This window comes from Dryobates pubescens, chromosome 20, assembly GCF_014839835.1.
Source record: "Dryobates pubescens isolate bDryPub1 chromosome 20, bDryPub1.pri, whole genome shotgun sequence".
In the NCBI taxonomy this organism is placed as follows: domain Eukaryota; kingdom Metazoa; phylum Chordata; class Aves; order Piciformes; family Picidae; genus Dryobates; species Dryobates pubescens.
Window position 1 is genome coordinate 14,649,338 of NC_071631.1, and position 24,565 is coordinate 14,673,902.

Here is a 24,565-nt window from a genome sequence, read left to right on the forward strand (position 1 = left end):
CCCCTGCCCTGGGGCCTGCACGCTGCAGAGTGGATGGATGCATCACAGACCGGTGTTGTTTAGCCCAAACCAGCCAAATCCCTTGCAAAAGGCTCTCACCTGCAGGTTCACTATGTAGAGCTTTGGACGACGTGTGGGTGGCTTGCTCATGCACCAGAGGCGAGGGTATTTTTTCAAAACCTGCCACAAAATAGAGGTTATCAGCACAGCCAAAGGCACGTGGAACTGCAAACTGTATCAGTGAGAGGAAAAGGAATGTATTACCAGGAGGGGAAAGAGGGAGGAAGAGAGACTATCACAGATGGTGGGCGAATCCTGACACCAGAGTTTACAGTTGTCTGTTTGGGAGGAGACTGCTCAGCACCAAGGTGTATCACCAAGAGGGAATGCAGCTAACAATCTTCACCGAGTCTCTAAAGTTACCTTTAAGCTGGAACCCAGACAAAGAATCACATCTGCTTTGCTTGCAGCTTCTGTTGCTGCTTCCCAGTTCAGGGGCTGTCTCAATGTCCCCTTCTCCCCAAAGTGGACGATTGTATCTCTCAATTGTGCCCCACACTTGTGGCACATCCTGCCCGTGTGATGCCGGTGCAGGGCTGTGCGCTCCGTCACGTCGAATACTCGCACATACTCTCTGTTTGGTGTGCAGGAAGTGCAGACCTGGTCAGGACAAAAGCAAAAAGCCTGTTACATCGTTAGCATCTAGTCTAAGAACAGCTAAGAGCCAAGCACTGCTCAGAAGAAACGCACTTTTTGGGGACAATAAACTGGAAGCAGTAGAAGGGATCATCAGGGATCAGATGCTCATTTGGAAGACCTGGAGTAGCAAACAGAATTACAGGACCTTGCTGGCTATGCAGTAAGAGGGATTTCAGAGTGGGTCTGAGCAAGAGTACTCAGAAACAGAAGGCTCTACAAGTAGAGAGAAAAAGCTACAGAGCTGTACAGAACACTAGTTTGGTGTCTGGTGACTAGTTCACCCCAAACCTAATGGCCTAAAGATAGAATCTAAGTAGAGGCTAACCTTTGTACTAATTCTTCTTGAGCTAGCAGTGGACGATTACCTTATCCTCTTGTGAGGCCACCAGACAGTAATGCTGTCCTGTTCTGGGCACTCACCTCTATGTACATGTTTCCATGAAGCTCAGATATTGCTGCTCGGGGTAACCCACTCCGCAGGTGCAGCCCATCACAGTTTTGAGACACCACATGCTGCACCTTGAAGATAATAAAACACTGAGCTAACAGGCTCTAAAAGGAATGCTCAAATGCAGGCAATGCCTATGTCTCCAACAGCCCCACACATCAGAGCAGAACCAGCAGAAGAAATGTGTGGAGAACAAACCTTTCTAGAAGCTAAATGAAAAGACTTCTCCTGCTAAACAGCTGTACAGGTCTGGCTGACTTTGTAGCCAGTTCCCCAGACCAGCCTCACTGGAAGGCAAATATATGGTGTTAAAAGGCACCACAGAAAAATTCCCAGAGCTCATCTGGAGCTAGCCTAAGGGAGACTCGGCTGCAAGAGCACAAGAGGCTTCTTCCCACATGGATGTGTATTTGGGAAGCCAGAAAGACTCTTTCCTTGTGTTGGGCTTTATTTATCTTACTTAGATGAAGGAACACAAGTGAGGTGTAGAAAAATACCTTACCAGGTTGTGCTTGTGCAGGCAGGCGATGCTCATGTGGGTGAGTGTGGGCTCTGCCTCACTCAGATCTGTAGCCCTGACAAGAAGTCAAAAAAAGAAAGTAAGTTGGAATTGACCTTAATCTCTGCTAGCACCAGCTTTCTGTTGCACAGCTCAGAGTGCGTCTCCTTACCTGATGCTCCTGCCCTTCTGCAGCAACGTCCATATGCCATTAGGGCCTCTGTAGTCAGGGATTGAAGCTGCCTGCGTTACCATGAAAGAAATAAAATGAGGCCTGACGAGAAGATTCAAACCTCTTGTCCACAAACACATCACCCAGAACAACCAGATACACCTTATTCACAGGTGCCTTTTCATCCATTCCAGGTTTTCTAGCACAGCAATTGCCTAATAGCAGCAACATGTTTTCATATGTTTTCCTTAGTACCACTTTTCCTACCTTACAGCTCATTTTCACCTCTGGCATTTATTTTCTTCTATTCTACCATTATGGAATCCCTCCACAACTTTTTTTTTTGACCCTTAGTCCTTCACCATTTCCCTATGCACAACTCAAGTTTCGAACCTTTCCTATTTTCATCATACTGATTTCTGGTACCTTTAGGAAAAACACTTGTCACATCAGCACTCATAGCCTCTGCCCAGAATCATGCTGTGCGTCAGCAGAGACGGTAGAAAAGGTGACACACAGCATGTTATTAGAGGCAAAACCAGACTTCCACTCCCAGAGGCCCCCAAAGCCAACTGCTTCTTAAACTGCCATATGTAGGTTCTAACAATCACCAGCTATTCCTAGGTCCTGTCCACTGATGCAGCCAAAATGAAGTAGCTAACTTGGTTTGACACCAAAAGTAGTTGGAGAGACTTGAATGAAGTGAAACTAGCAATCCTCTCATTTGAGAAGCACCATCTTCAGAGGATGACGGAGGCAATGCAACCTCAGAATCAATTGGGCAGCAGGTGCAAAGCCCACGGTGGGAGCTAGCAAATGTCTCGGTCACAGTTTGCAGCATAGCACCCCAGATTTAGCACACACCAGAGTCATTTGGAAACCACAAAAAAAGTCCTAATGACATTGCAGCATTCCTGAAGGAGCTCCCAAAGCTCCAGCCACTCACCCCCAAAGACTCCTACCGTACTGATCCCAGCTCCTGTATAGATGACAAGGTGCTTGGCATTCTGGACAGCAGTGGCCAACTCAGTGACCTTTCTCTTTAACTCTTCTGGTTCATCACATACCTAGAAAACACACCTGAGCAAGTTCACATGTTTCTGAGATACATCTGAGTACATCACTAAATTAGAAGGACTGAGAATTTGCCTGGAAGTTTTAGCACAGGCTGGGTCTAACCATGAAAGCAACGCAAGCGTTATCAAAAGTGGATTTCAAATAAAAGAACATGGGTGTTGTCCAGGGAGGATCAAGGGGAAATGCTTCCTGGTTAGCAACATGTGCAGATCCACCCTCCCAAGACGTGCCCACACAGGACACGTGCATAAACCCACACACATTCGGAAAAGACAGGAATCTGGCAGCCCCTAGATTAAGGCTGATGTGGAGCCAAACCGAGGGTGGACGCGGGAGCCCACAACATCGGGGGCGGAGGCGTTCCCCGTAACGCAGCACGGCAGCTTTTCACCGAGACCTGCGTCAGCTCCAGAGCTATCCTGCAGCACCCAGCGTGGCGACCTCACCCCGCCGGAGTGCAGAGCTCCTCTTCCCGGCCGCGGCCTGCTCCCCACAACAACCGAGCAGCGGCTCCGGGGAGGCGCCGCCAGCCCCGCGGGCGACGACTGCGCCTGCCGCTCCCCCGCCGCCCACCTCCTCTTGCCGCCGGCGCAGCCGCTCCCGCCGCTTGCGGCGCCTCTCCAGCTCCCGGACGATGTCCTCGCTCTCACTCAGCACCTGGCACTCCTCGGGGCTCCGCTCCGCCGGCGGCTTCCTCCAGATGCGGGACACCTGCCCGGTGCATACGGGTGGTCATGGCAGCCCTCGGCAGCCCGCAGCAGCGAGAGGGCCGGGACGGGCCGCGTCGTACCTGTCTCCGCCGGTCCCGCTGCTCCTCTTGCAGAAGGATCTCGGCCCGCGCCGCCGCTTTCCGCTCCGAGCGGCTGAGGCTGCCGCCGGCCGCCATCACCCCGGAAGCGCCGCGCTTCCGCTGCCGGCCGCCCCACCCCAGAGCCGCTTCCGTTAACCGGCGAGAGCGGCCAGCAGCCACTTCCGGCAGCGCCGACCCGCCCGCGACAGCGTCCCCCCGCGCCACGGTGCACCGCGCCCCAAGGAAGCGCCAGGCGGCGGCTGTTTGAAAGCGGTTTATTGTCACGTACAAAACAGCGGCGGCCGCGGCCGCGGACGGACACTCTGTACAGCAATAAATAACGCACACCCGGCCCGCCCGGGCAATAACTTAGCAATAAATACCGCCGCCCGCCCTGCCCAGCCCCAGCGCCCCGACCCTGCAGCGCGGCGGCACCGGCGCCCTCGCTGGCGCCTCAGGCTGCCTGGTCAGGCCACAGGCTGAGCCCAGGGGGAAACCTCCCCCAGGACAGCCACCAACAGCCCGGGCGGGTAGGGAAGCCTTCAGCACAGGGCCAGAGGGCCGTCCGGGGACTGGAGAATTATCCAGCCGCCGAACTCCCCATGGCAACCTGGCCCTCCCCAGCCCCGGCCCGGGAGCAATGCCCGCCGAGGCTGCGCAAGGCGGGAGGAACTGTACACAATTCACCACAAGATACACAAATCCCCGGCAGCGGTGCAGGGAGACACTCCATGGGTTTGCCTTGGGGACAGGTCGTGACAGAGCCCCCTCGTCCCCAGCCACCGCAGTGACGGCACCGGGAAAAGGAGAAAAGAAAACAAACCAAAACACGACACCCTTCACAGCAGGAAACCAAACGGACGAGCACCTCAGGAACAAGAACTGTCACACTCCAGAACGCTATATACGAGAGAGGTCAGCGTGACGGCTCAGGGCAGGGGTCGCCTCGCACGGGCACAGGAGGCCAGCTGGCAGGGAACCGGGTCCCAGGAGCAGGACAGGAGACTCCTTGGACACTGCAGAAAGACATCACTCAGGGCCCAACACTTCACTGAGAACAAAACCAAAACCAACGCCCTAGCACAGGGAAGCAGCACTCACAAGGGGACCACGTCCCATCTGACAGCCAGCCCAGAACCTGCAGAGCTTGTTTACCACACAGGCACCCTTCAGCCATGGCTTTGCACCTGTTTTGCCCTACATGATGTGTCCTCATCAAACAACACCCTCAGCCATTTGCAGCAGGTGGGGCCACAAGCTTGCAAGCACAGCAGAGGGGAGGAGAAATGGCATTAACATCTGGTGGAGTCGGTACTGCCGCATGCTCTATTCTCCTGACTCATGGTCTCACTCTAAAGCAGCACTGTCTCCTATCAGCTACAGCATGGCTGCCACCCAGCAGGCAGGAACAGACCTGGACATCCCTTGCTGTCGACTACGACAGAAACAAGTTCACCACAGCTGCAGGATTGCCTGTCATCTCCTGCTCCAGCCCCTGGGGCTCAGTTCTAAACCAGCCCCATAAAGCCTTGGCTGCCCACTGGAGGCCAGGCCTCCATCTGTGTTTAGAATGCACTCTAGACAGTTCTGACTTCAGGTTGGCACCAGGAAGTACAGGGTTGGGACTGACACTCCAGCCAACTGGAGGTCTCCATGTTTTGAAACATTTTGCCTCTTCCAGGCACCCCATCACCAGCTGGAAGACATGGGTTAGACCCCAGGGCTGTGTGCTGAGTGCTGCTCAGTGCACAGCCCATCTGATAAGTGGCTGGGAAGTGGCATGTCAGACATTTCATCTCAAAGAGGAGAAAGCCCAGGGCTAGGAGGGGGAAGCCTGAAGAAAACATTCCAAAGTGCTCTTCATTCAGAAGTTAACTGGGAAAAGCATCCCAGACAGCACCTCCCTAAATTCCCAAGCAATCAGAGCAAAGCTGATCTCCCCAACCAGCAGGAAATCCCCAACCATCCACTCTCCTGCCATGACACAGCATTCATCAGGTTTCCCTGCTTCTCAGCCCAGACAACAGCAGTATCTGTTCAGCTACATGAGAAATAAAACACCAAAATCCACCCAGTACAACAAACTGCACTTCTCTGCAAGGGGCAGGTTCACCTGTGCCATCCTGGTCTGTCCACTCTGTTCAGGAGACTTTCAGCAGCTGGGTGATCACATGGACTTCATCCCCACAGCCTGTTTCTCTAAAGCAACTCAGCAATCAGCTCAGATTTTTGGGAAGGGGAGAGGGGGAATCAAAGTATGTGTGGAAATGGAGCCTGGACACAGATAGCTTCTCAGCTGTGTCACACAACTTTAAGTCTAAGCACTCTTCCAACACCCACAGACAGAAGCTATACCAGGAAAGACAGTACCATGCCACAGATGAACTTTCAGCGATGTGCAGACACTTGGGACTAGCACTGGCCCAGCACTGCCCAGAAGTCAGGCAGACTCAACCCTCCTGTTAGAAAAGCCTCAAGAGCAACAAGTTCCAACCATGGGACCTGGAGTTAAATCATACCAGTATTCTCCAAAACTTGGACATTTCTCTCTTGCATTACTTCTCCACCAGCTGCTTTGCTGTAGAAGGCAAAGCACATTGCCCCATTCAGGCAACTGTCAGCAAGAGGCCCAAGCTGCCTGTGCTCCTGCAGCAGACCTCTGCAGGGAAGCAGGGAAGCACAGGCACCGCTGCTCGGTTGCACCAGCCATTCATTTTTCGCCTTCCAGAGCTGCAGTGCCTTTGCCCCTGTGCCAGGATCCTTCTGGAGAATTCAGAGAGATTCCAACCCAATCTCTCAGTCAAGCTTAGGGGAAACGCCAGCAGGATGAAATGACAGCACACGGCAAAGGCAGCCACCGGCACCACCACACCACAGCGCCACGCGAGAGCTCAGAGAGCGCAACACCAGGGGACACAACGGAAGCCAGCAAGGTCGAGAATAAGTCACTTTTGGTACAATTGCAAAAAGATATCAAACAGGACTTGCCTCTTTTTTTGTCTTTTTTTTTTTTTTTTCTCCTTTTTTTCTAAGTTTTATAAATAAAGTCTGATAACTCTTTATAAAAACTAACCTCAGAGCCACAAACAGCTTGCGGGAGGTTCATGACAAACTTTAAAATTATTTCTTTATTAACTTTTTTTTTTTTTTTCTCTTTTTTAACTAGCAAAGTCTCTGAGAATATTTCCCCATTCCCATGGGCAAATATTCTCACCCTCTCAGATAAAAAAAAAAAAAAAAAAGAAAAAAAAGCTGACTATAAATACGCTCTCTCTCTCTCTTCTGTCTGATTTTAATTTTAAACTTAGATAATTTAATAACTCTTAAAAGGATGTTTCTCTCTTTAAATAAAGGGCTATTTAACCACATAAACTGGTCGTGTAAACCATCACACTAGAGACACTTGATACCCTCAAAGCACGGGAACAACTAGTGATTTTGGTGTTGTTCCATGCAACACATTAGGCACAAAACCGGCCTGTAGTCAACACGGTACCTTCCCTCCCTCCCTCCCCCAGGGTGCTGGGCCCCCATTGAGGGCCCTGTCACAGCTCCTCCCCTGGCGCTGGGGCAGAAGCAGCTGGACACGACAGCATCTTCCCTTCCACCACTGCTAGTTTACACAGCTAACGCAACGGACGTCTGAGGGGAAACCCACTGTTAGGGCACAGAGGCACACCTAGAAAGGAATAAAAACCTATGACACAGAACACCCCAACTGCAACTACAGGTACCAAAGGAGACAAAAGCAGCAGGTTCAGGTGCCTGGCAGTCAGGCACCGAGATGCACCACCTGGAAGAGCAATGAAATAAAGCCTTTGGGAGTGACCGAAGACTAGGGTTCCCGGCCCCCAAGGAAGAAAGCCTCCCTCCAGACCTTCCCCAAGCCCTTCTGACACCCTGCCACACTGCACAGACTTTCTTTGGCTAGAAAACCAAGATCTTGCAGTCTGTCCCAAGGGCACCCGAGGGCTACAGACTGATGGGTAGGAGGCTCTGTCTGCACAGGACAAGGGACGCATCACCACTGCTCATACCAATCTGGACACAACAAAACAAAACTGGAGTGATCAGCAGGCCAGTCCTGGGCCAAGTAGAAGGAACCCAGACCCATGTGGGGAGGGTTTGTGCTTTGGGGATTCCAGGCTGGTTTTGTGCCTAATTGCCCTGCACAGACAAGCTCAGGCAACACTCGCTTCACTAAGACCGGGCGTCCGTTTTGGATTTCACTATTGTGATGACACTAGTAGTAGCAACCTTGCCAGGGACCAGGGGCCCCATACTGGAGGTGAGGGGCCCCCGTGCAGGGGTCACGGGGCTCCGGGCCACGGTTCTGGCGAAGTTCTGAAGAGCCTCGTATTTGGAGCGGAGAGCATCGAGTTCCATTTTCATGCTGGCGTTCTCAGAGGCCAGCTTCTCCACTTCTTGCTGCAGCTCTGCCTTCTGCTTCTCCAGTTCCTCCTTCTGGGTAACGCGCTTGACTCTGCAGCTGGCCGCGTAGCCCCGGTTCTTCAGTGTGCGCCGGCGCTGCTTCAGCTGGATGATCTCCTCCTTTGACAGGCCTCGTAGATGCTGGTTCAGCTCCCGCACAGACATGGTCACCAGCTCCTCATCTGTCAAGCTGGTCCCATTCTCACCTGGCTCCCGCTTCACCTGGAAGAGAAGGCAACACGCACTCGTGAAACCTGCAGTGAATGCCTGCACTCACCACCTGTGCCCCTTTCCTCTACCTGCTGCTTTACCTTCAAGGCCTTGTTTCCTTTGTTGGGGGTCGTCATAACACGACAGCCTTGTCAATCAGGTTCTGGAAGGGAAGAAAAGTCAGATTAGCCTCAGAATGCAGCACAGCCTGTGACATTCCTGTGGCAGGGTCCAGCAGCAATACCCTGTGCTGGAGCACATCTCACTGCCCCTTCCCCAGATGACACTCAGTGTGCACCTATGACTGAGCTGAACTCAAAAGCTGTCCCCAGGCAGAAAATGCTGCCCCTCCACACATGCTCTCCTATAGAGACTTTGTGACACTGGGAGGGTTTTGGCTATGTTGTTGGGGTTTGTTTTGGTTTGGGTTTTGTTTCTTTTTCTGCTTGGAGTGAGGGAAATTAGAAAACTAGGAGGAGTCTGAATACACAGAAGACACATTTTTAAAAATAGCCTGGCAGGCAGCAGGCTGGGTCCAGAGCATGGCTGCTCCGGGCCAGTCATGCTGACTCAGCAGGACAGCACTCTGCACCTCTTGCTCCTGTACTCATCCTTGTTGCTCCCAAGCAGAGCAAGGCAGCCAGTCACTCCAACACACCCTTACAACAGGTGCCCAAGCACAGGCCAGAAACTCCCCAGGACAAGAGTTCTACCAAATTCTAGGTCCCCCCCAACAACACACAACCCTGGGCAAGGAGTGCAGGGAAGCCTGTGCCTCCACAACAGGCCTCGCTGGGCATCCTGCAGGACAGAACACCACTGCTGCATGCATGCCTCTCCAAACTTTTTCTGCTTCCCAGGAAAGTCAGCCCATCCAGGTTCAAGTCAAAGTCCAGCACCCAACCTTTCTCAAGGAACAGAAGGACAACTTCATACTGCAGTACAAGGAAGTATTTTGGCACACTGGGAATTCCATCACAAATTTGGGATGATGTCTCAGCAGCCTTCACCTCTCCTGGTCACAGAAAGCTGATCCCAGCTGTAGGTTCTTGCTGTGAATAAGTCCCTATGGGTCCCTGGCAATGCCAGAGCCCACAGCCACCTTTCCCCTCCCTTATCTTCAGAGCCAAGGTACACTCATAAGGAAACAATTACTTGGAGCAGACAAAACCAGGTGCTCCTTCAGTGCCACGGACAACAAGACTTCAGAACTGGTAAGAACAATTCCCAGGCCTGGTTTTACAGTAACACGTATCCAAGCTTCTGCTTCTGCCCCTGCATACCTCCTCCCCCGAGGCTTTAAGTTCAGAGTGCTACCACACTGCTCAGTGAATTAATCCACTCAGATACCGCTTGACAGACATAGCTGCACCTCAAACAGCTAGGAACAGCACAGATCCTTACACCAGGCAAGTGCTCCCGCGTAAGCACAGCCTATGACCACCTCTGTACCTTTTGTCTCTTCAGTACCTGTCAACAGCAATTTTGTTTGCTGCTGCTTTGCTAAATGCAAGAGGCTCTGATGTACAGTTACAGCCAAGAACCAGATGCACAAGTCAGCAAATACGAATTTATGCTCTCCCAGCAGCTGTGGCGCAGGCTCCCTGCAATGCATCTACCACCTATTAGAGGTGAACAGGGTCAGCGTTCCCCAGGACACCGGCAGAGACATTCCCAAAGCCCGCAGCCTGCCAGGAGCCAGGCTATTTATACCCAGAGAACAATGCTCCTTCCAAGGAGACATCTCTACAACCTGACAGTGCTGGCGTAGAGAGGGTCACTTTGCCATCCAAAGAGGGTAGCTGCAATGAAGCAGCCTAACACAGAACAGACAGCACACAAGCAACTGCTTCATAAAATCAGTTCTTCACTTCTTCCCATACTGTGCTATTTCCTTCCTCTTCTCCCACCTGGCAAACAACACAGCAGCTGGGAAATGGGGAGAAGAAAGGGAATAGCTTGGGAGACCAATGATGTCACCCCACAGCACCTCACTCTGCACTGTCCCCTGGTGCCAAGGGGAGGTATAGTCAATGGGACCTCAGAAATTTGTTTGCCTTGTAGCACTAAAGAATTTCCAGCTGCCCAGCAAGCACTCAAGCTCTCTTCACTAAAGCATGGCTGAAATAAAACAAGCAAGGCAACAAATGTGCTGGGCCAGGCAGGGTACTGGGAGAGGTTTCCTGGGGGCAGGCTGGGCAATCAGCAGGGCTGTTCCTGCAGTCCCAGCCCTGCAGAGGCAGTGACTCATTCCAGCCTTTGCACCAGGACTTCTGCTAAAGCAGAGATGGGATGAGAGAGCTGTCAGCAGACCAGAGAAGAGGCTCATCCTAGTCCACAGTAGCAGCAATTTAACTTTCTTTGAACTTACAAGAGTCAAGAATTTTTACCCAGAGGAATCCAACCTCCTCAGGCAGCAGCCTCCCACAACAGCCATCAAAGCTGTAACAGGACCATCTCCAAAAGCACCTGGTGACCCCACCTCTCCTCATCCCTCTGCCCAAGGAGATCAAAATCAGATGCAGCAACACTCAGTCAGTAAAACGAGACAAACTATTCAGAGACCAGGTGATGACTATTTTCTGAGCCTCGTTTGAAGGATCAGAGACAGGGCTACTTGTCAGCACACAGAGAGGACACCCAGGGAACTGGCACCACGACAGAAACCAGACTTGGCCCTAACTCTCTGGACTGCTTATTGCTCAGCTTTTCATAGCTTCCTGAAGAAAGATCACACTGAAAAGTGCCAAATGCGATGACTGCAATGAAGAAAATGCAGCCTCAACACATTTCCCCAGAGCTCAAAAGGCCTGAACTCAGCACAAGCACAGCCAATTCTCTCCAGCTCAAAGGCGGCACAAGGGAGCTGACAGCACCGCGCATGATTCAACGCGGGCCCCATTCTCCACATTCCTGATGGCAGGACCGTGCCACGAGCCCCGTGTAAACACGGTGACGTCACCCGTTCCAGCGCAGGCTGGCACCGAGCCGGGAGGGCAGGAGGGAGGCCCATCTGCAGGGACCGGGAGGCAGAGGAAAGCGCTGTGCTCCCCAACGTGCTCCACAGCACCGGGCGGGCGGATGAACGTGGTTTGCTGGCAGCGGTTTGGCGCACCACAGAACTCTCCCTCCCAGTGCGGATTCCACACTCTGTTTATTCACTTCGTTGTGAATTAGCTCACACAGCCCCCTCCCCCCCCAGAAGCCCAAATAACGCAGATGACTGCCCCCATTACCTATGAGGTCAGGGCAGTGTCCCTCCCTCCCTTCGGGAGTCCTGGAGAGCTTGGTCCAACCCAGGGCACTTGCACGGCAATTCTTCCTCCGAGGGATCTCCCACCCACCCAGTGTGACTCCACCAATCTCAGATCAAGAGAAGAGCAGGCTCTGGGAGACCCCCAATCTTTGGGCAGCAAGACCCCTGCGTGCACACAAACACCCCCCCAGACGCTCAGTGTTGGTGCCCCACAGTCCCACTGCAGATGCTTCAGTGCCCACTGCCGAGGGAATCAGCTCAGCACTGACCCTGCCTGCCCCTTGCACCCACCCCCCACCGGGGGCTCTGACAGGGTCCCTCCAAAACAGGGGCCACAAGCGCACACTCGTGTCTCCTCGGCCACCAGCTCTCTCCCGGTCAGCACAAGCCACACCGAGCGGTGGGGAAGAGCGGTCGTCCCATCTGCTGCCAAGCCTCTGCGAGGCCCCTTCACGGCTCGTAACCCTACCAGACCAACTCCTCCTCCTCTCAGCAGGAGGAACCACACAGCAAGAAAAAGGCCCGCGGCGTGAGCCGGTCAAGGCGGCTGGTGGCTGAGGAAGTCTCCCGGAGACGGCCACCCGGCAGGGCCTTCACACCGGCCCATGCCAGTGACTCCGCCCCTCGAGGGACTGGGGACTGGTGCCCGGGGCCCGGCTGCGGGCCAGGGCGCGGCGGGCTTCGGGAGCGCAGAGGGGGCGGGACGGGCAGGCCAGACCCAGGGGCATTCAGTCTGCGGAAAGACCAAAGCTGGCGGTAGCGGCGGGAGGGAGGAGCGGGACGCGCCTGCGGTGCCTGCCGACAGCGCCGGGAGGCGGCGGGCGGGGCCAGGCCCCGGGCCGGCGGCCCCGCGCACCTGTTGCTCAGCCGTGGGGCGGGAGACCGGGCGGGGCGGGGAACAGGGGCGGGAGGCGCGACGGGCGGCGCCGGGGAGGTTTCGGCCCCGGAGCTCCCGCCGTGAGTCAGCGGTCGCGGCCCCACGCAACACCCGCCGACCCGCGGCGGCAGCCCCGACCGCCATCCCGGGCCCGCCGAGCCCGCCCCGCCCCGGCCCGCCCCCGGGGACCGGCCCGCCGCTCCGCCCCGCACGGTGCTAGGGCCGCGCCCGCCACCGGAGCCGCGCCTGCTGTAGAAAGCGGCACCGTTGACGTCGCCACTCACCCCCTCACGGAGCCGCCGGTGCCGGGCCGGGCGGGGGAGGCCGCGCTGGGAGGGACCGGGACGCCGCGAGCCGCCGCCGCCGCCGCTCACGGACGCGTCACGTGATGTTTGGGTCACGTGGCTCCATTCATGAAGCGCCCGGCGCAACCGCCCCGGGCCTTAAGGGGGCCGCGCTCGCCGGGCGGGGGCGGTGCCGGCGCCGGGCGCGTCCCCAGCACGCACCGGCCCGCCGCGGGCGTGAGACTTCGCCCGTCCGCGAACACAAACGTCACCCGAGACCGCTGGGGGCTCCCTGGCCTCAGCCGGTACCGCCTACCCTCACCGGCGCTGGGCAGGTCCCAGCCCGGGGCTCGCCCGGGCTCCGGTGGATCGGTAGTGGGTCAGAAGGACGTCTCGCGACACCGCTGACCCAGCGGCTGTCGGGGCAGCGGCGTTTCCTCAAGTTTCCACGCGTGTTAGCAGTGGCCAACAAGGACGGGGAGTAAGGCGGCTGCTCCCCGCGGAGGGGCTCCCCTGTCCCACGGCCTGCGTTTTAACGTGGTTCTAGCACAAGCAGAGCGCGGCTGCTCCCGCTGCCAGCTCCAGGCAGCCTCTCGCCCAGGAGGCCCCAGGCTCCCTCCCAGCTGCCGCTCTTTGCTGCATCCACAATTTAGAACTGCTGAGACTGCACGGAGGAGCAATGAGGTCTCCACCGAAAATGCTGACTTAAAGATGGGGTCAGCAGCAGCCCTCCTAGGCACGGGTGACACTGCTGAACCAAGCCCTGGCTGAGACACGTTAGGGCTGGGACTGGCTCTTCGGCTGTGAAATGCCACTCTGCCAGGTCATGCCTGGCTTACTCCAAGTGTTTCCACCTGTTCTGCTGTAACAGTGGGTCCAGGACAGGAATACTGGTGCCTTCAGGCTGAAACAGAGTGCTCAGGGAAAGTGGTGGTGTTACCATCCCTGGAGGTGTTAAAAAAAACATTATAGACATGGTGCTCCAGGACATGGTTTAGCAAGCATGGTGGTGTTGGGTTGACAGTTGGAACTTGATCTTAAAGGTCTTTTCCAACCATGATTCTATTCTGTAATTTTAATGCATTTTACTACAAGCAAAACAGGCCTGAGAAGGAGAGAAGCAGAAGGTGCAGCAATGAAACTGGGTACACAGGAGCTCAGGCAGCATCATGCAGAAAGCACTCTCCTAAGGAGGAAGTAGAGTGTACCCTGGGCATTCAGCAGCAGCTCTGCTGTGCACACACAGGACATGAGCTTGAGTCCATTAGGGTTCTTTGGTAGGCCTCAATAAGCTGGGTTTTCATCTACTGTGGCAGTCAGCTCAATTGCAGAACCTAGGAAGTTCAGCTACAGCTCTGCTTCTCTGGGAGTATGCTGGGGCAGTTCAAAACTCTCTGCAGAGGGGATTAGACTCACTCCCTTGCATCAGTCAGTACTTAAGCCACCTGACTTCCAGACTGGCCTTTCTGTATGGACTATTCACAGCTTCTGCGTGGGGAAACTGAGGAACACACATCTGTTCATCTCCCATGGAAGTTTGTATGCAGCGGCAGAACCACTAGAAAGCCTAAAGGGTCAGGATACAGAGATGGATTAACACTCCTTCATGTCAGATTTCAGCCAGGTGGCTTTTCTCCTGCCTTTCTCTTCGAATTTCTGAAAACTGATAGCACAGGGTCCCAGACTAACTTTTACGCTGTTGCTCAGAGGCCATGAGTGACAAGGAGAAACAGGCCAATATGCTTCCCAGTCCCACACCCAGACAAACCAGCCTCACAGACAGGTTTGCAGCACACTTCAAGCACATTTACCACAGGTACCAAGGACCAATAACCCCTGCCAGAAGCAAGACATTATCCAGTCCAAACAGCTAGGATTAGCCACAACTCTGTCAGTGCAGCAGTTTATTTTACAAAGTGAAGCACACTCCTAAGGAGTAACATTCTACCATACTTATAGGGTCATACCCTGCTACCAGCTGAAAGCCCAGCACTCAAAATGCTTTAACATTGCTAGCACCTTTGTCAGCCTCTGCATTAATAGTAAAATACTCTTCCTGCATCACCTGCATGTCCAGGATTCCTCAGGAGGCTGTAAGCCCAACTTACAAATCCTTTTACCAGCAATCTCCCAGTACAACCCAAGGTAGAATAGTGTGAGTTATCCACCAAATCTGTTCCATCTCCTCCAGCCAGTTGCTCCCACGACAGCCCCGTTAAAGTGGTAGGGACAGGTTGCATTCTTTGTGCAGCTCTCTGGCTTGGGACATGCCTTACTTGGGCTCTGGGAGGAAAGTAGCGAGGCAAGGAAGCCACGCAGGAACATTGCCTATAAAGAAATCACAGAAAGCAGCAGTCTTCTCTTTGCTGCTGTTCTGGGGTTAGAAGGAAAGTCAGAAAGGAAAGGTTAACCATCCTTCTAGGTGGGTTGTAATCAGAACATTAGTACCTTCAACCCTCATTTGTCCCTTTCCCCAATGGGCCCAGGGAAGAGGGGTGTGGAAGCAGATTCTGCTCATGGAGAGCATGAAGAGCGGGTGGAACTTAGAGAACAGTCACTGCACCCCCAGCTGGTCCAACCACGTAAGCCAGGCTAGCAGCAAAAAATGGGACAGCAAGATCAGTCCAGGATTCCCCAAACCAGACAAAGCAGAGAGGCAGCCACCAAAGAGAAATGGAATGTGGTCCAGAGATTCACACCATCTGTCTCCCAGTCAAGGCAGATGAAAGATGGGGCAGAGGCACTTTGATCCCTTCTGAGAGGCTTTAGGCCCAGTCTCTCATGGAATGTGCAGCACTGCATTTGTACTGCAGTACCTGCTCTAGCCAGCAATGACAAAGACCCAAGCTCTGACAGCAGATGCAAGATGAGGCAAGAGAGATCTAAGTCTGGTTTCAACCTTTGAAGCTAAAAGGCATTCTGAAAACTCTTTGTAAAATCCTATTAGAAACCATTTCTGCATTGGACATCACAAACACTGCCTGAGTCCTAGAAGTAACCAAGGCTTCTGTACAAACAGTGCCCTTGAGTAAGCTCTGATGATGGCATTAGTCCTGCCCAAGAGAGAACAGCAATGCCAGGGACAGTTTGCACCAAGCCTACTACAGGTTAAAGACCCTTTTCTACAGCATTGCACTGTCCCATAGCTGCTGCAAGCTAGGAGCCAGGCATGGGGAACACCAACATTCAAAGTGAGTGTTTTTCCTTAGACAGAATGGAAAGGGCACAGAAGAGGCTGGTGTTCACCAGAAGCAGGCTACAGCAGTCTGGTCAGTTCTTCTTGCTGCTTGGGCTCTTATTGGTGAACAGGCTGACTTTGCTGGACAGAGAAGGAGACTCCATCTTCACTTTATCCAACAAAGTCTTCTTGATGGCTGCTGGGGAGATCTTCTCTTGGTCTGCCACATGCTGCAGCTCCCTGCAATGGGGTGGTGGAAGAGAAAGACATAGCAGAAGAGACAAGGAGTGAGAAGACAAGTTTTGCAGGTTCTTTAGGACTTTCTAGGTGCCCACCTTGTCCGGATGCAGGAAGCCTCCACAGCATTGATTAGGAGTGAGCGAAAACCACCACTCTCCAGGAAGTGCAGGGCATGGATGGTGGCTCCTCCAGGTGAGCAGACATTGTCCTTCAGCTGACCAGGATGCTGCTCAGACTCTAACAGCATTTTGGCAGCACCCTGTAGCAAGGAAGAGAAAATGGGCTGCCAGAATTCTGACTGAGGAACCAACTGTCAAACACCCCTGTACTCCACTGCACAAAGCAGCACCTGAGACTCAACAGTGGGGTCCTACCCCAGAGCAATTGGCAGGCTGCCAAAACACTTTCCAGATCTGAAAAAGCCTGCAGAGAAATCGTGGCTTCCCAGGCCCCATCTACCACACCACCATCAGCACCAGCAGATTGCTGCAGACACTTCCTATATCCCCTCACCAGGAACCTGTGTGCAGTCAAACCGAACGTTCTTTGAAGTAGATTTCAGTAAGAGGATTGAGATAATTTCAAACTGTGATGTGCAGAAGGAACAGATTCAAACTTGTTCTGGAGGAGGAAATACTGACCAGCAAAGCCTGTGCTCCAAGTCGAACTGCCAGCCGTCGGGGAAGTCCCATTTTCACTCCCCCATCTGCCAGAGCATCCAGTGCAGTGAATGCCTGAGACCAAACAAAAGGAGGTATGACTGAAATTCTCTACGAGGAGAGAATCCAGGGCTCCAGGATCACACCATGACACCTACCTCTTATGGACCTTTCAAAAGCCTCCCCTTTCACTACATGGGTGCCATGACAGCCTTCCCTCCCACTAGTTCCAGCCCAGAAGTGAAGAAAATGGGAGAAATGCAGCTTATGGGTCATACAAACTATAAACCCATGTTCTGCAACATGGACATGTGGACATGGCTATGGACTTCAGACTTATCCACTGGCAACAAACTTAAGTTGTTGACCCAAACTGGTTATAAACTGCATACCTGGATTACAGGTAGTATCACATGTGAACCATGAGGAAAACAATAAATGACAAACTGAAGTTGCACAGACTGTCACCACATGCAAAGCCTACTGCTCTCCCCAGGAGTGCCACAAGTTGAGGAAGCAGCACATACATACGCAGGGCCACTGCCACTGAGCCCCGTTACAGCATCTATCAGGTCCTCTTCCACCTCAGTGCAGAAGCCTACACTGGCCATCAGTTGTTCCAATAGCTTCCCATCCTCCACATCCGCGTGAGTCCCAGTGGCATAGACAGTGGCACCTTCTCGGACAATCACAGGGGTGTTGGTCATGCACCTGATCACTTTTGGTGTGGGGCAGAAGGTAGACAGTTTCTTAGGGCAGAAAATTATTTGAGATAGAAGAAACAAAGAAAGAAAGAAAGAAGGAAGATACCAAAATGAATTTTAGTGCATATTTCACATATCAAATAGGCTGTCTAGGAAGGGATTCCCGGGAGGAAGGACAATGTGAACAGAGAGAAAAGAGAGACTCTATTCCAGACTCCCTGCTCTGAGACAAAGGGCCCAAAATTTAAATGTCAGGTCTTTAGCAGTACCGGCAAACAGGCAGAGCTGCTGTTAAGAACAAGACCCTTAGGGCTAATTCACGCATGGCCTCATGAGTCTCCAAATCACTTAGCACAAAGACTGCAGAAATTCTGGGGCAATCACCCACCTCTTTTGAGAGAAAAAAAAAAATCTGACAGCTCCTCAGGTAACAGAAGAGCTGGCATAAGGACTTACAGCTTTTGACAACGAGAACAGTTAAGGTGACCCAAAGCAACCATTAGGCCACGGCAGGAATTTAGTCCCGGGGATGTGATATCTCGCACCAAGTCCTGGGGGACCAGAGGAACGCTACCAGCCCCAGGCCAGCTCCAGGACGGCCCTGTCCTGTGTCAGAATCGCCCCAGACACCGAGGGGCCGCTATGGGAGGAGGACCCAGCGAGGCTCCGGGCCCCACCCCGGCGCCTAGCCCCTGGCCATCTCACCTTCTCGATGGAGCTGATGGTAACGCCAGCTGCGCAGGACACCACGATGTGGCGCGGCTCGATGTCGGGGCCCACCTCCTCCAGAATAAAGGGGATGATGGGGGGCTTCACGGCCAGGAAGAGGACATCGCTGCTCTTCACCGTGTCCTTGTTGCTCACCGTGAAGTTCACGCCCATTTTCTGCACCGGGTGGGGAGAAACGGAACCGCTGTCACCTGGGGCAACCCGATAGGGACAACGCTGCGCCCCTCCACCTGCCTTCGACCATTCACTCACCCGCAGGCCACTCACGGTGGGCAGGTCGGTGTCCGGGGAGCTCGCCGTGATCTTGTGCGCGGCCAGGATCCCTGCAAACGGCAGCGCGCATCAGCCCGGCCGGTCAGCTCGGTCCGGCTCGGAACCACTAGCTTACCCCCACGCACCGTGCCCCGTGCCCACCTGCCGCCGTGAAACCCCTAGCCAGGGCAAAGGCGAGCTGCCCGGCGCCGATGAATCCCACGCTCATGGTTCGGCTCGGTTCGGTACCACCCAGAGCACACCTGCACCCGCGCCACCGTCCACGTGGCCGCGCGCGGCGCAGGGAGGCGGTGACGCGTGGCAGCAGGGCGGGGTGTTGCCGAGCAGCAAATCAGCGAGCTGCAGGGCGGGGCCACACCAGGCCTCCGCCACTCAGGAACCAGCTATTGGAGCAACCGGTGTTGGGTGTTGCATCATTCACCGGCTACGGAGGCCGCCGGGAGTCAGCTGCTGCGTCGTGCCGCCAGGCGGCGCTGTCCTACCACCGTAAGCAGAGTCTCGGCGACGCGCGCTCTTCTGGAAACTTCGGGCTCCGCCGCGTGCCCCGCGGGGTGGCTGCCGCCGTCGCCGTGAGGACTGCGGGACCCCGGACGGAAGAGGCCGGGCAGGCACCCTCGGGGGTATCCCGTTAGCAGTGTCCCCTCCTTCGATCTGGCGCCAGCACCGACACAGCCCCGGGGCTACCGTTCCCGCAGGTCTGAGCGGGCCGGGGCCGTTCCCAGCTGCTGTCCCGGGACATTCCTGGGATGCTCCTGCCCTTGCCGGACTCCGCGGGGCCGAGAGCGGCCCATACCGGAACGCCTCGGGAGCGGCAGCTGCGAGAATAAGTTCTCGGTCCTCCCTGCGCGGGCTCCCTGCTTCCCTGCTATTCCCGGCAGCCTGCCTTCTCTTTCTGGTCCGCAGGCAGGGGCCTGGGCGGCGCCTGGGAGCGGGTTCCGTCTCCCCGGGAAGGACCCCGCAGCCTTGTCCGCGCAGGTCCTGGCTCCGATGGAGGATGCTCGAGCGGGCGCTGATCCCGGCGCGGGCGCATCTCATCCTGGCCTCAGCGAAGGGATTTTCCTACTCTCCAGTCGGGCTGGAAACTTAGTAACCCAGTAACAGTGTGACAGACTGTCATCCTAACTCACGGACAGCCGCACCAGCAGGCAGCGCCGCTGCCCTGGGGCTGAATGTCCTGCGGTGATGGAGATTGGTCCCACTGGTGGCGCCAGCACTGATGCCCCATCGCATGGCTTCAGCAATGGGCTGTAGGGAGACCCAGACGCTTTGAAATATGTCTCTATAAAAACCAGGCACCAGGCAGTGCTCTTTTTTTCCCCCTAAATGTAACCTTAGCACATGGGTTTCTCTCTTCCCTCCCTCTCCCCCCCCCCCCCCCCCCCCCCCCGGCTTTTTCCTTTCTCCTTTATTGACACTAATAAATCTCAGTGTATCTTCTGTGGGTGAATGTTCTAAACCTTGTCTTTTGAGGATACTGAATCCCAGCTTTCAGTAAGAGGAGGAAAAAGGGAAACCCAACCCAAGCCCATTACATTGGTATTATACACTCTAACGATTTTATATGTATGTGTGTGCGTGTGTTTATTTATATATATAGATATTATATAAAATATATAGATATGTTTCAGTTTGGAATTCTCTAGGAGCTGTCTAGTTTGGCTGCAAACACAAATCCATCACTCTTAAATCGGCACATGCATTAAAGCTGGGCATGATTGGTGCCTTAGAAGCCTGTTTTACGGCAATCTATTTGATTGTGATTTGTTAATTGGGAAAGAGGAGCTCTGGAAAGAAATAGGTTTTTAATTAACTGAATCCTGACAAAGTTGGTCGTTAAAAGCATATTAAGCAGATATTGGATGTTCTCTGTCCTAGATTGGGTAATCTCATAGTTTCCAATGGTTAGTGAGTGTTTAACCACTGAGGCATGAGGTTTTGATTTTTTTTTTCTCCTAAAAGAGTCAATTGTTGTCCACACAATCTTTTTTTTTTTTTTTTTTGCCATTTTGACCATGCTAACATTTTTTTGCTCTGTCTTTGGCTGGCAGATGAGAAAGCTAAATCTGAACACACTGTTCTTGGCAATGACTTGTCTTTCCACTCGTCCAGTCAGTGGTATCATGATTTCCATGTTAAATTCTATTTCCTCCTTATTGTGGAGTCACTGAACGTTACCCCCCCCCCCCATTGTTTCCCAGTTACCTGTTTCTCTTGGGCCTTTCTTTATGTCCCTGGCACTGTATAAGTCACATCAACTTGTGTCATTAGCAGATTTTATAACGTTCCTGCTTGTTGCTCCTACTAGGTGCAAAGTCTTCCCAGCAAAAAGCATGGCTGAGAAAAACGTTAACCAGCTGAGGGGCTTTCCAACAGACTATACTGCTCGAAAGACTCCCAGCATCATTTCTGGAGACAAGCAGCCCCTACCTGCAAGCACCTGCCCCAACATCCCTCTCTCTGGCCTCCACCAGGTCCTGTGGAGCCCCTCCAGAGTTGATAGGAAGGTGCCTTCATAAAGAAATGTTCCTGGTTTTGCAGGTCTCAGTTTTGTAACAGAAGCCATTATGGCTCACAATCACCTTCTTGATTTTTGGTGCTCTGTGGTAACTTTCAAGTGTGAGCAGTCCAGGCTCACCGGTTTTAAAAGAATACATTAAAAATGCTCAGGGTTCTGTTTGTGTGCAGGGGCTCTTTGCACCCTACCTCCTTCAACTCAAATGGATTTCTTTTCCCAAGTTAGCATTTCTTCATTTGTTTGAGTGGTAAGAAATAAAGCTCTCAAGCACCCTGGCTGATATCTATAGCAGATAGTCTTTGGTCTTGCTCTTGAACAAGTTGCCAGCCTCTTGTTGGACCATTATCTTCCAGACTTCCTGTCCTTAATGGGGACTGGTGAAAGAGAAGAACCTCTTGGAAGGCTGCTCAGCACATTCCCTTTATGCTGGACTCTGATTCTTGACCTGTTTTATAGGCTAATAATTCCCCCTGCTAAAGTGCTTACTCAGTAGCAGAATTATACATCACAATTTGTCCCAACTATTTTTCCTTTGATTTTCAACCCCCATACAAAGCACCAATGAACAGAAAGTTTCCTTCCTTTTTCCTGAGTGACTCTTCTACAAAGAATGTCAGTCTGAGGTCTCGGCTGCCTTTTGTATATACTTCTTTTGGGGCTGTGTTCTGGCCTCACATGTCAAAATAAATTGAGCTATGTTTTCTGGCAGAAAGCAGAAGGGCTATATCTGGTGAAATAAAAGCTGCGTGGAGAGCAAGATGAAGGCACACAAATCTCTGGAGATGTAGTCAGTCTGCCATTCAGCTTTATTTTAATTTGGTTAATAAATAAATCTTGCTTCTGACAGTCAGCTACTTCAGATTGTAATCAAACCTATCTAGCCTGCATGCTTCTGCACACATACTCAGACTGCTTTGGTTTCTCACTGGATCAGAAATTAAGAACATTTCTTCCCATTAAGCTTGAAATCTGAGCTATGCAGTGTGGGACTTCAAAGTGGGTGTTTTGTCAGGGATGGGTCGGAGAAATGCAGCTTGTTGGTGACGCAAAGTGCTCGGGAATCCCAGTGCCTGATCCGGGCTGAGGCAGCGCTCCCAATCTGTTACCATGGTAGGCAAGCTTTGTCATGTCCCATCCTGTCTGTGGCCCCCCGCCCTCGTTTAGTCTTTTATGCAGCATTGAGAGATCAATTCAATTCTGCATCACCTTCCCCCCTCCTCCCAGAACTGATCTTTAAGCTTCCAGAAAAAAAAATTAAAATAAATCCTGACATCAGTAAAAAACTCCAGCAGCACATGAGCTGACACAAAGCATGTGCCAAGGTACCTCCTGATCACGTTTGAGCGAGGATGTCAAGGTACACCCAGTGATTTAGCAGTTTATCCTTGTTCTACACTGTATTTCTTGGCAGGAGAGCCCAAATTTCACAGATTTTCATTTCTATATGACTTGGTGTTTGCTAAATAGGAATATCCCATGCTGCCCCCCACGGCGCCTGCTTGAGGGTATTCTTTTTCTGTGCTAAACAGTGAAGGAGAGGGAGGGAAAGGGCTGGTAATCTTCAAAATACTATTGCAGCTATGATGTTCTTCTCAGAAACATTCTGACTGGAATTTCCCACACTTGCAAGCATTTCTTGTCTCACCACACAGCCCAGACTAGCCCAAACTAACCCAAACTCTGAAGGATTGTTTTTCATCTCCAGCACTGGTGTTCCTGGATGCAACTTTTAACTTTCCCACTTCCTGGGTAGTCACTTGATTACAGTTAAACTTTGGTAACAATTTCAAAATCCTTGGTGTCTTTCCTAATATTTGGCTCAGTAATTCAGTAGCCAGCAGACCCACTCTTGCAGCAGCCAGCATTTCTCATGCCTGGAGATGAAAGGCCATTCTGCATACTTTGGGCGGCATCGTGTCTTTGCTCTGGCACCAGGCAGCTGAGGGAGATGTGGAACGATGGGGGAGGTGAGCTTTGCCCAGCATTAGCTGCAGCCCACCTGCTAGAAGTCCTTAATTTGCTACTCCAGTCAGCCTTGACCTCGAGGTTTGGTTGATGGTTCTTGCGCACATGCCTGATGAGCACCTCCCTTCCTCACATCCTGTCTCCTGCTGCATCCCAGCTGCCGTTGCTGCCGGCGCCGGGACAGCTTTGCAGCAGTGGCGCCGCGTTTCAGATGTGTGAGACAAAGCGGATGCGCTGGGAGTAGGCCAGGTCCACAATGTAGAGCAGCAGGTTCACATAGGTGAAGATGGCAATCACCAGCTGGCTGTCCCAGGGGCACTTGCCCTTGGCACAGGGGCCGGGGCGCCGCGGGGACCCATACTTGCTGTCAAAGCAGAACACCGGCCAGATGACCGCCGCGCTCACGTACAGCAGCACTGCCCCAAAGGTGTAGATGACCACCGAGCGCTCGAAGGGGAACCATGGCAGGGCAGTCTTACCTGTGACGCTGAAGGCCACTACCACCACTGTAGCCACAAAGCAAAAGCTGTAGACAGCCACGCACCACTGCGTGGCCACGTACTTGCTGTACTGGCTGTCGTTCACCAGTGCCCCAAAGATGATGCAGGCCACAAAGGCCTGCACGATTTTCAAGAGCCCTGAGACAGTGGCCATGTAACTGGTGACTTGCCCTGGTTTGGCCCTGGTTAAGAAGACCTCAGCGGCGTAAGCGATGAACAGGAGGCCAGCGAAGACGCTGGCTGCGATGCGGAAGTCTCTCACCTCACAGCTGATGGGGTAGCAGTCGAGCTGGACGAAGTAGAGAGGGTAGATCACTGCAGCTGTGACAGACATGAGTGTGGCGAGCATGGCAAATGCAGCTGTGAAGTTTCCCCAGGAAATGCTCAGGCAGCTGTGCAGATGCGTGAACTCGCAGGTGATGATGAAGACAGTGATGGCGAAACAGAAGGTCCAGACAAACATGCAGAAAGTGCCATATGCTGCACTGAACCCTCCCTGGTGGGCTACCAGGCTGAATGTGGTGCAGCCAAACGTTATCTGCAGCAAACGAGCTATTCCCACGGGGGACGTCACAGCAGCAGTGTTCAGATACGGCCCTCCCGTGCTCTCCATCATCTTTCCAGTCCAGCAAACAATGCACTTAAAGCCCCTCCACAATGTTCTTGCAGGCTCTTGCTCTTTTGTCCTGAGTCACACCTGGTCCTGGATCAGTAGAGCAGCAGCTCGAATCCCCACCTGGTCCGTGCCAGTATCCGTAGGTGCTGTGTGTGACGCTGACTTTGCGCTTCTGCAGCCTTTCGGCGCAGACTTGCTGGCTGCAGGGAAGCTGCTGCCTGGCTCTGCCCACTGGCTGCGATCTCAGGGTGCCGCGATCAGCTCGCTCTCCTTCCTCAGGTCCGAAACCTGCCCTGTGTGTCCTTTCACCGTCTCCTTCCCCACATGATGGCTGCAGGGATCGCCTTCTCCCCGGAGGCTGACATTTACTCCAATTTAGCTCTGCAGCTGTAGCTCTCTCTGCGCTGTGTGCGGGAACCTAGGGGTATAAATAGGGGCTATAT

General features: G+C 53.3%; 4 protein-coding genes across 5 annotated transcripts; all 4 read right to left on the reverse strand.

The window, feature by feature from the left end:
* Positions 1-21: 21 nt before the first annotated feature.
* Positions 22-4,115, reverse strand: SIRT7 (sirtuin 7). Its single transcript, XM_054170327.1, has 8 exons — positions 3,686-4,115; positions 3,469-3,606; positions 2,781-2,885; positions 1,819-1,889; positions 1,650-1,722; positions 1,120-1,218; positions 424-660; positions 22-180 (listed from the first exon to the last, which is right to left on the reverse strand). The coding sequence occupies exons 1-8, from the start codon at positions 3,779-3,781 to the stop codon at positions 43-45; spliced, it is 957 nt and encodes a 318-aa protein (XP_054026302.1). The 5' UTR covers positions 3,782-4,115; the 3' UTR covers positions 22-42.
* Positions 4,116-6,925: 2,810 nt separating this feature from the next.
* Positions 6,926-12,847, reverse strand: MAFG (MAF bZIP transcription factor G). 2 transcript variants are annotated; one of them, XM_054170747.1, is made up of 3 exons: positions 12,744-12,847; positions 8,428-8,489; positions 6,926-8,338 (listed from the first exon to the last, which is right to left on the reverse strand). In XM_054170747.1, exons 2-3 carry the CDS (start codon positions 8,461-8,463, stop codon positions 7,886-7,888), a joined length of 489 nt encoding a protein of 162 aa, XP_054026722.1. In that variant the 5' UTR covers positions 8,464-8,489; positions 12,744-12,847; the 3' UTR covers positions 6,926-7,885. The 2 variants fall into 2 exon arrangements, with proteins under 2 accessions (XP_054026722.1, XP_054026723.1); XM_054170748.1 differs by lacking the exon at positions 12,744-12,847 and adding an exon at positions 11,563-11,594.
* Positions 12,848-15,294: 2,447 nt separating this feature from the next.
* On the reverse strand, positions 15,295-18,862 carry PYCR1 (pyrroline-5-carboxylate reductase 1). The gene is made up of 7 exons (XM_054170788.1): positions 18,668-18,862; positions 18,506-18,576; positions 18,230-18,409; positions 17,348-17,569; positions 16,803-16,895; positions 16,257-16,420; positions 15,295-16,161 (listed from the first exon to the last, which is right to left on the reverse strand). Exons 1-7 carry the CDS (start codon positions 18,732-18,734, stop codon positions 16,014-16,016), a joined length of 945 nt encoding a protein of 314 aa, XP_054026763.1. The 5' UTR covers positions 18,735-18,862; the 3' UTR covers positions 15,295-16,013.
* Positions 18,863-21,753: 2,891 nt separating this feature from the next.
* MYADML2 (myeloid associated differentiation marker like 2) lies at positions 21,754-24,565 on the reverse strand. Its single transcript, XM_054170789.1, has one exon. The coding sequence runs from the start codon at positions 24,120-24,122 to the stop codon at positions 23,214-23,216; it is 909 nt and encodes a 302-aa protein (XP_054026764.1). The 5' UTR covers positions 24,123-24,565; the 3' UTR covers positions 21,754-23,213.